We start from the raw sequence: 9,875 nt of genomic DNA on the forward strand, positions 1-9,875 counted from the left end.
ACGGCCACTATAGCGGAACCAATCCTCAACGGCGTCGTGGAAGCGCCTTATTTGCCAGCTGGCTGGGGTAAGTTGGGTGACACTCCCTTCCATCCGCAAAACCCCACGCTGTATCAAGGCACCCATATCGGGAAAAATTTGCTCCACACATTACACATGGTAGTACTTGTTCGGTTCTAATAAACACCAGGGCCTCTGCCCGAGAATCATTCTTAGACACAGATATACGGATATGATGCTCATCTTCTTGGTAGACCGGTCGAAATGATGCAGGGTCGAGGTTGAATGATTCTATGATGGCGTCTTTCCTGTTCCAAGCCAGTAGAGCACGCGACTAGGGGCTACCGCTAAACCTACCAATTCTGGTACAGCTCTCTAAATGCCACCGCCGTTTCCCACTCCCTAACATAATTTTGTGACAGAAAACTGAGAGAAATCTCCGTCCAGCGTGTCGGGTTGAACGCAGTCGCAGCCTCGGTATCACTCTCGGAATCAGATATGTTGGAGCTTACCGGCTGCTGTTCTATCATGATGACATCGCTTTCACCGCTATTTTCATGTGAGGATTGCTCCATTTTGTACGAATGAGTCTGTAACGGATAGCCCAGGACTAAGCTTAGAACTTCGCTAGCATCATCACGGGGATCTGGGGACTTCATTGGATATAGTGCGAAAAGGAACTATGTTAGGATGGCACAAGAGTTAGGGAAGAGCACAAGTCGCAGAAAGCATAAGGCGTTAGGAAAGAGGGTGGTGATGGATATATGTATTCGGCCAGACAGAAATATTAGCGAAGTAACCAACAGCGCCGTCAGCTCCCATCACCAAACAACCGCGTAAACAATCAGCAGAGGGTGATAGACTCATGATCGACTTCCCAGACCTTTATTTCCTCCGGGTGGCCTCTGGAAAATAAAGCCAGCTCAAGATGATCAGGCTGCGAAGGCCACCGCATCGACGTCGGCAAGGTCTGTGCAAGCATAGGGGGTGCGCAAAGGTCACTAGGTGATAGCGCTAGTCCCGATCGAAAGAAGGTTGCGCCCTTTGGCTGACGGTAGTGATCAATACCCCGCAGTCACGTCTCCGTCTTCTCCTGTGACGCTCTACTCCAGCTTCCACCCGCCTCCAACAGCCTCGTACGCTTCCCTCTGCACCATGGCAACCCACAACGCCCTCAAGAGCCCCAACTCTTATGGGATCGCCTGGATCGCTGCTCTTCCCATTAAGCGGGCCGCTGCGGAAGCGATGCTTGATGAGGAACATGCAGCTCCGACCGGCTTCGCTAGACACCAGACTGACGCAAACGTTTATACATGGGGCCGCGTGGGGGAGCACAATGTCGTCATCGCCTCTCTGGCATCTGGAGTCTACAGGACCACCTCGGCTGCGACCACAGCCTCGAGCCTGCTTGCCTCTTTGCCATCCATCCATCTTGGTCTTTTGGTCGGCATAGGGGGCGGCATCGCTCGACCGGACGAGGGCTACGATATCCGGCTAGGTGACGTTGTGGTGAGCCAGCCCCGTGGGACCATGGGCGGTGTCTGCCAGTACGACTTGATGAAGGCAAAGTCTGGCGACAAGCGTGAGCGCAATGACTTCCTCAGTCGGCCTCCGACTGTCCTCCTCAATGCGCTTACCAGCATCCAGGCCGATCATGAGCGGAGAGACTCCAAAATTCCCTACTTCCTTCAAGAGATGCTGGAGAAGAATCCAAAGATGGGCAAGTGATTGAAGCAAAATCCTGGCTATACTTATCAGGGCTTTAAAAATGACTGCCTCTTCAAAGCTTCATACAAACACGTCAGTGGCCCAAATTATGGGCGCTGTGAAACAGCTGGCGAGGTTCAACGCGATCCTTGAGACACGGCCGACCCTTACATCCACTACGGGACCATTGCATCTGGAAACATACTCGTTAAAGATGCTGCTGCGCGCGATTGGATTATTGCGGACCTTAGTGAGGATTGCGTCTGCTTTGAGATGGAAGCAGCCGGCCTGATGAATTACTTTCCCTGTCTTGTGATCCGAGGGATCTGCGACTACGCAGATTCTTACAAGAATGATCAATGGCAACGCTACGCTTCGGCGACTGCTGCTGCGTATGCCAAGAAGCTTCTGGCGTACGTGCCGGTCGCAGAGCTTCAACAGTCCAAGAGGGCACTGGAAGTGCTTCAGTTGGGTTAGTTCGTGTTTCGTTCACTAGCCAGACCAGCAATACTCCGGACTGAATACTCTTTAAACTTGGCATAAGTCCTGACATAAGCAGTTCAATGACAGATTGATGGCGTACAGCAGATGACAGTTGCAACAAAAGCTGCAACTGATTCCATCAGGTCAGACCTTCGTACAGATAAGATCAGGCGCTGGCTTTGTCCTCCGGATCCGTCTACAAACGCCAACCACGCGAGGGCGCTCTGTCATGAGGGGACAGGCGCATGGCTCCTAGAAAACCCCGCCTTCCACTCATGGCACTCAGGCTCATGTCTACATTTGTGGCTGCATGGGCTGGCGGGATGCAGAAAGACAGTTATCAGCGCGACTGTGCTTGACTATCTCGCGAAAGGAAACAATGGTCTTATCCTTAGCTTCTTCTTTAACTTTAGCAACATAACAAAGCAGACCTTGGATGGCATGCTGCGGTTGCTTGCTTTCCAACTCTATTAAGACGAGGTTGACTCTGCAATTCATCTTGATGCTGTATTTCAAGCACACCAGAATGGCAGCGACCAACCTGCGACAAAGACGCTGTCGGATATTGTTTTCAAGATGCTCGCAGCCCAGAGAAAGGACAGGATCGTTCTGGTCGCATTGGATAAATCAAGAATAAGGGAAGAGGTTCTCCTGTAGATCAAGGACATGGTGTCCAGGCTGGAATTGGCCCATGTCCGGCTGCTCTATACCAGCCGGCCTGAATCCGAACTTCTGCGTCACATTCCCTCTTTGATAGGAAACCAAAATTGTTTACCACTAGATAAGCAGTCTGTTAACTCTGATATCTGATTGTGGGTCACAGCGCAACTTTCTCAGAGGTGTGATTTCACAGAGAAGTCCTTGTCCCATGATCTTCTCGAGAATATCCGGAAGAAAGTTGGCGACGAAGCTGACGGCATGTGAGATATTACTGCTCCGATGGATATGCTGATGGCCTGCTGACGCACTGCTTAGGTTCAGGTGGGCGTTCTGCCAATTGGACAGCCTGGCTCGATGTCATCACGCGGCAGCTATGGAGGAGGCTCTCGAATCTTTGCCGTTGAATCTGAATGAGACATACTGGCGCATGATTGCAAGCATACCGACTGAGCTGAAAAATGATGCGATACACCTCCTACAATTCCTAGTGCACTTCAAGCGACCCCTCAAGCTGGTCAAGGCTAAAGAAGTGATAGCAACGCAAATTGAAAATAAGCCACTAGGGTTTGACATCAAGCGTCGACTTCTTTGCGAAACTGATGTTATAGATTACTGTCCTAGCTTAGTAACAGTCGTTCACGCCATTGATACAGAGCTACATCTTGCCCACATTCCTGTCAAAGAGTACCTTCTTGGAGAGAATCATTTCAAGATTCCGACGGCTAGCATTTCCATCACGAGGACGTGCTTGACTTATCTTACGGACATCGACGGTAGCCACAGGGTGATCCAGCGGGATTTTCCGATGGCAAGATATGTGGCGGAACTCTGGATAGACCAAGCTGCGTTGGCTCAGGCTTCAGAAGATATAGTTCAAGTCACAGTCAGGTTCCTAGAAAAGGAAGCGACATTCCAACGATGGTGTCGTTTGTATCAGGTTGACGGGAGTTGGGACAATGACCCTGGTCCTCCGCGAGGGTCCAGGCTCTACTATGCTTACTTCATTCGACTGGTAGCGACTGCACGAGATCTTATTCACAGGGGAGCAGACGTTAACGCGCAGGGCGGCTACTACGGTAATGCTCTCCAGGCCGCCTCACAGTGAGGCCACCAAGAGATTGTCAAACTGCTCTCAACAAGGGCCATTATTACATCGCCTTCAAAGCGGTCTGGACCTACGATTTCAAGCAACCCGGCATAGAAAGTTTGTCACATAAACTGTAACCTCATTAAACTTAATCACCCGTTCAGTAGCATCCACGATGGCGTCCACCTATTGTCTAGCCTTTTGAAGACACGACTGCGTTCTCCACCTCAAGAGGGTCAAAGGCCTCAACATGGCTGATCCATCGTCGAGACTAGAGCCTCTTTTTGCCGAGACAGAACATTATCCAATCCTTCGCTTTGACTGACCAACCTGAATCGGAATGTTCTAAGGAAGTGAACTTGCCCAAAGCATTTCGGGAGCACAGATTCCGCTTCCTGATAGCAAGAGGATATTCTTACCATTACACCAACGGCATGCGGCTCGACTATCACAAAACATTCAAGCTTGATAGGCAGCGGCGAGCTCTTGCAGCGTTAAAGTTAAAGGCGCAGGATAGTGAAAAGTCTTGCGACCATTAGTATAGCCCGGAATTTACAAAATAAAAAGATATGAATTTACCAAGTCTTCCTGTGAAGGGGACCATCGCTCATCCGAGTTAAAATATGAATCTGGCCATTCTCTTTCAACCGAACTGTGACGAGACATCCGCATTATATTCCTGGCAGAATTCGAACCCCTTCCGGAACAAGGTATTTTCTCGTCGTTAGTGTTGTTGACGTTTTCCCTTTCGCTTATTGGACTGCCGATGACAGATTTTTCTAGGCTTTGTCATCCTTAAGGAAGTTTCCGCGGCAAGGATGGGGGACAGAATAAAAGAGAATGAATATTTCAGCCCAAGGACCTTGAAAGTTCAGGTATCAATATTCTCATGCTCACCTTCCCCGCGTGACGGAAGTCTAGAATGTAGACACAAAGCACATCCTGAAACACAAGGTGCACTCCAACCTATCGTCTATGCTCCGGTTAGGATAGGCGGCGACTACCTGCAGGTAATCTAGGGTGAGCGGGTGATCAGCGGGTGATCAGTGATTGGCGTGATCGGTGATTGGCGTGATCGGAATGAGCTTAACTGAATCTTAAAGAAACATCATATCCAAGAGAAGTGATTCTATCTTTAGTTGCCCTCGCTATCCTGGGACGTCATCTGTCTCCATCATGATTGTTCTTCTATCAACCACTCCTCCCTTCTCTAGACTCTACCTACAACTAACCTACTCTTCTCCGCAATATTCCCCGCAAACACCCTCATCGGCTCCGCTACCAGAATCTCCAACAGCGCCATATTCGCCTGCAGCTCCCTAGTAATCCAGTTGCGGACCTCCAGCGCCACCAGCGAATCCACTCCATATCGGTACATAGGCCTACCTGGATCCACCTCGGACAAGGGCATCTGCAGTATCTCCGCCGTCTTGTGTACGAGCGCGTCCGTGATGATGGACACGGCTTCGGCGAGGTTGGACGCGGCAGCGAGACGCGTGGAGGGCGATGATGCAGCGGATGAGGTGTCTTGGTCTGCGGAAGAGGACGAGGATGCAATATTCAACACATTCAGCGGGCCAAACCGCGGATCACTGAAATGCTCCGGCCGCTCCAGTCCGAACCGGGCCATGACATCTGCCGTCCCTAGGCCGGTACACACCTGCGCAGGAGACGAGTCACTGTCTCCTTTCCACTCGCGGTGATCAGGCTCTTCATCAGCGCGTGGAAGGGCTTTTCGCGGATCCCGAGGACGGCTTCCCAGTCAGCGAGTTTGCCAGTTGTGCCTTGCTCGGCTAGAATGCCGACGTCGCGCATGATGCCTAGATCGACCGCCACGGCCTTGAGGCCTTGACTGCGGCGGTGGCGTGCGAGGGCGTCTTGGAACGTGTTGGCGGCGGCGTATTGCGTCTGGCCGGGGTAGCCGAAGATGCCGGATATGGAGGAGCAGATGAGGAAGAAATCCAACGGGCGCGTGGAAGAGAAGTAGTTGTGCAGATTGAGTATGCCTTGGATCTTGGGCCGCATGGGCTGCGTCCAATTCGCGTAGGACATTTTCTCGAAGAGCGTGTCGCGCAGCAGCATGGCCATTTGGACCACGCCCGCGATAGGCTGGAGGTCGGTGGTGCATTGTTGCATGGCGGAGAGGAAGGCAGTTTCATCTGCTACGTCTGCACGATAGGCTTTGACAACGGCGCCGGAGGTGGTGAGGTCCTGTACCTAGTATCTTCTGGATACCATTAATATCGTATATAGTCTGCTGGAAGTGATGACGGTGAGCTGGGGCTCCATCTTCAAGGACAATTGTGTTAGGTCGTTCGATTGCACATTCTTGAGCAAAAGGGATCAGCTTTGGGATGAGAACCTCCTAAGAGTAGAAGAAGCTGTTAGTTCTTAGATTCTTAGTAGAAACTATAGAGAAATGGAACACTTACCTTATAGTATCTATACCAGTCAATACCCCCTTTGGAATCCCGTACAAGCAAGCCATTCTTCTTCGTCCACTTCCAGGTAGGTTGACGGCCAGGGGTTCTGCCATTCCGAAGCTTCATACGCGCTAGACTGATATTAAGTTCCCATTCTGCCTTTCGGATAGGCTCAAGCTGTTGATTTAAAACCTCAATCTCTTGCTGAGCAAGCTTCTTATCTTGCGCTGTTTCAGGAGTCCAAATGTGTAAAGGACCTTTCTTATCATAAGAAAATGCTCCCCAAACCATAAAATCACAGGTTCCCTTCCAACGCCGTCGTATAACTGTAGGGTCGTTCTTCTCATCTTTTGTACGCCAGACGTGAACCGCTCCGCGCCGTTGACCAAGAGAAACCGAGGTTTCATCTGTAAATATCACGTTCTTCCAGTCCCCCAGGGTCCAATCTTTGTGGGCAAGGCAGAATACTAGTCGTCTCTGCTTCATCTCGTCAGTAAGTCCTGGTTTAGTGGTTTGTTTGACTGCCTTCAAGCCTTTCCGCTTAAGAATACGTAAAACAGAAGAATAAGAGATACCAGCTTCAAATGCCAGAATTTCAGAAGATTTCTCACGCCCATTTCGATCTTTTCGAATGGAATCAAGAATAGCTTGTTCAGTCGCTTCAGTAATCTCCTTTGGGCGGCCTGAACGCTTGCCATCTTCAACATATTCTGGTAAGATGCGTGGATCTATCTCTGGATTGTAGCCGCGCTCCCTGGCTTTTTTGACCCAGTATTGAATCGTCTGACGAGGCATGCCAGTAGTAGCCTCAATCGCCTTGATATCAACACCGCAGTACACCAAAGTCAGGGCCTGTACGCGTACAGTGATTGGATGATAAGATCCACGCATCTTTGATGGCTTCGAGGAGGGCTTCGCGGAGGGCTTCGCGGAGGGCTTCGGGGGCTTAGGGAGGAGGGAGGCAGGCAGGCTGATAACATGGATAGTAGGGGAACGCCGCTTTGAATTCATTTTGAGAGAGAAAAGGGGGTTCTGAATAGCTTCAAATTGCTTTTTTAAGCAAAGTTGATACGTAGAGAAGGTGAAAACTACTGTTTTGTATAGATCAATAGGTCTCCCTAGTAATTTTGCTGTATGTGCTATACATGGTGGATATGCCACAGGTTACAGGTCAGGTGCCGGGTCAGAAAAGCCAAGACGCCGCCCTAGTCAAGCACATGGCTGATTTTGCCGCTTTCGGCATTAACAATACCAGGTTTTAATTACCCGGCATCTAACATTTACGAAATCATAACGATATTGAAAGAAACAACAACTACTTCTTAAGTGCTTTCTAACTGATTATAGCATTTCATTATTCATTCGTAGTTTCGCTCGCCGTTCCATAAGTTCCAACTCTTTTTCTTCGTTTTGTAGCTGCTTTGCCTGGTTTTGCAGCTGTTTTTCTCGTATTTCTTCTTCTTTGTCCTTCAATCGAAGCTCAAGCTCACGAAGCTCTAAGGCTTGTCGTTGTTGCTCAATGTTCAGTATATTTTGTGAGGAGATCCGACGAAGACCTTGAGAGGTAGATGACACGGAACTAGTGAAGAACCAGTTAATAACCAGTTGATAGCTGATTAGAATTACGCTTACCCTGAAACCCGTGATTGGGATTGAGATCTTCGAGGTTGTAATTCTTGTTGAGAATCAACTGATAAATGAGCTGAAGATGAGCGACGACGCTTCCGTGATTCTAAGTGATTTGAAATAATTAATGAAGAATGCCACAATGATCAAAATGCCGATATATTTTCTCACCCTCCCGTGCCGTATGGCGCAAATAATTAACTTCCATATTTGCTGTTCGATATGAATGATGAATTCCGAAACGAGTCCGATTTATATATTGAAGAACGTCCTGTTTGTCAAGCTTTGCAGAACTACAAGAATGTTATTAGGAAGCACCTAAAACTGGTTAGAAACTAGTTTTCAATTACTTACTTCTGAATTGCTGTTACTAATGTTAATCGTTTGCCTGCTGCATTAGCCTTATGATGAGACTGTTCAGCAGAGTTAGTATGATTCCGAATAGAATCATAAATAGAGGAAGGGATATTAGAGCAGCATTTATTAAGGCCAGCTTTAATAACTGGTTGCCTTTTATGCTCTGCCCAGGTCTGCACCTTCGGTTCTTCGTGTGCTGGAGCAGTTAATAACTGATTATCACCCAGTTGAGAAGTACTTACTGATTAATAGATCACACAATTGATCATAATCTCCTTCGGACTTGCAGTCAATCAAACCAGCCATTCGACTCCATATTCCTGATCCTTTGTTATTGTTCCCAACTGCTTCTGTGATTGTTCGAAGGAAGTGAACACGGCAAAAGATAATGATTCCCTTTAATTGCCAGATAATTGGGCGGTGGAGAGGGTCAATCTCTTGAAGAAAGCGTCTGAGGCCTAAGCAGTTAGCAAGTACTTTGCAAGTATTTTATAGCCAGTCACTCACCAGTATACTGTTTTGTATCCATATCCACAACGATTCCGTATATTCCAGTAGAATGTATAGAATTGAACTTGACTGGCTCGCCAGTGATTTTCTGGATCAGAGAGAATACTCTTCTGAATAAAAGATAATAGCCATCTGTCGTTTCTTGATTTGTGAAGACTCGAAAAAGGGTGATAACTTTTATGACTACTCAGTACTCCGCCAGGGTGTAATAATCATCATGAAGTACTTACTTTTTCCATGTTCACGCAGATAAGTTGCAAATATAACCTCATTTGTTTCCTTTTCTCGAATGCGCTTGTATGACATGTCAATTTCAAAAGAGGTTAACTGAGTTAAGAGCTGGATTTGCTCTTTGAACGCACAGAGAATCATTATTCCCTGCGGATCATGATATTTCTCTTGAATATATTCCTATAACTGATTAGTAACTGACTTACAAATGCTTAACGACTGGTTTATAAGCACTCACCCGAATAAATGGATTTGTATTATATATATATGAAACCCCATTATAGCCCTGACCTGCAGGGTATGAAAAAAGTCGTTGTTTCTGGATAATAGCAGATATGCGATCCAGATTAGAAAAAGATGCATGTATTTCTGCAGGTGTAGAGGCATTATGTTAAGAATAAAAAGCCTCCAGTTCCGGACTTCGCAGAAATTGAGCTGTTAACTAGTTAGTAACCAGTTTTGAAGCGACTAAAACATATTCAGCATGTACCTCGAGTGAGACTTGGGTTTCTCATCTGTCTGATTATATTCTGAACTCCTCTTAATATAAGCTTTGGTGGCTTATGTGGTGGAGGTGGAGGATGTTGATGGATTCCATGAGATGTAAAAATAATATAAGGACAATCTTGAATATCAACTGGTACCAGTGCAGTAAAAGTAACATTGTCACGGTGCTGCCGTGGATAGGAGTTGGAACCGCTAATGAGGAATCACGTGACCTTGGGAATATCTTCACCGCACAATTCCGAAACCTGTTTGAAGCTCTTTGAGCTACGTCCTGTCTATAGAGC

General features: G+C 47.8%; 2 protein-coding genes across 2 annotated transcripts; one reads left to right on the forward strand and one right to left on the reverse strand.

Moving 5' to 3' along the window:
• Window positions 1-928: 928 nt before the first annotated feature.
• CDV56_105659 (uncharacterized protein) lies at window positions 929-3,955 on the forward strand (the record flags this gene model as incomplete). Its single annotated transcript, XM_026759278.1, has 6 exons — window positions 929-968; window positions 1,019-1,724; window positions 1,787-1,800; window positions 1,862-2,179; window positions 3,014-3,110; window positions 3,166-3,955. 6 exons carry the CDS (start codon window positions 929-931, stop codon window positions 3,953-3,955), a joined length of 1,965 nt encoding a protein of 654 aa, XP_026611963.1.
• Window positions 3,956-5,072: 1,117 nt separating this feature from the next.
• Window positions 5,073-7,371, reverse strand: CURS1 (beta-ketoacyl reductase; the record flags this gene model as incomplete). Its single annotated transcript, XM_026759570.1, has 4 exons — window positions 5,073-5,085; window positions 5,170-5,529; window positions 5,598-6,154; window positions 7,225-7,371. 4 exons carry the CDS (start codon window positions 7,369-7,371, stop codon window positions 5,073-5,075), a joined length of 1,077 nt encoding a protein of 358 aa, XP_026611964.1.
• Between the last annotated feature and the right edge of the window lie 2,504 nt (window positions 7,372-9,875).

The sequence above is a fragment of the Aspergillus thermomutatus genome (assembly GCF_002237265.1).
Source record: "Aspergillus thermomutatus strain HMR AF 39 chromosome Unknown NODE_196, whole genome shotgun sequence".
In the NCBI taxonomy this organism is placed as follows: domain Eukaryota; kingdom Fungi; phylum Ascomycota; class Eurotiomycetes; order Eurotiales; family Aspergillaceae; genus Aspergillus; species Aspergillus thermomutatus.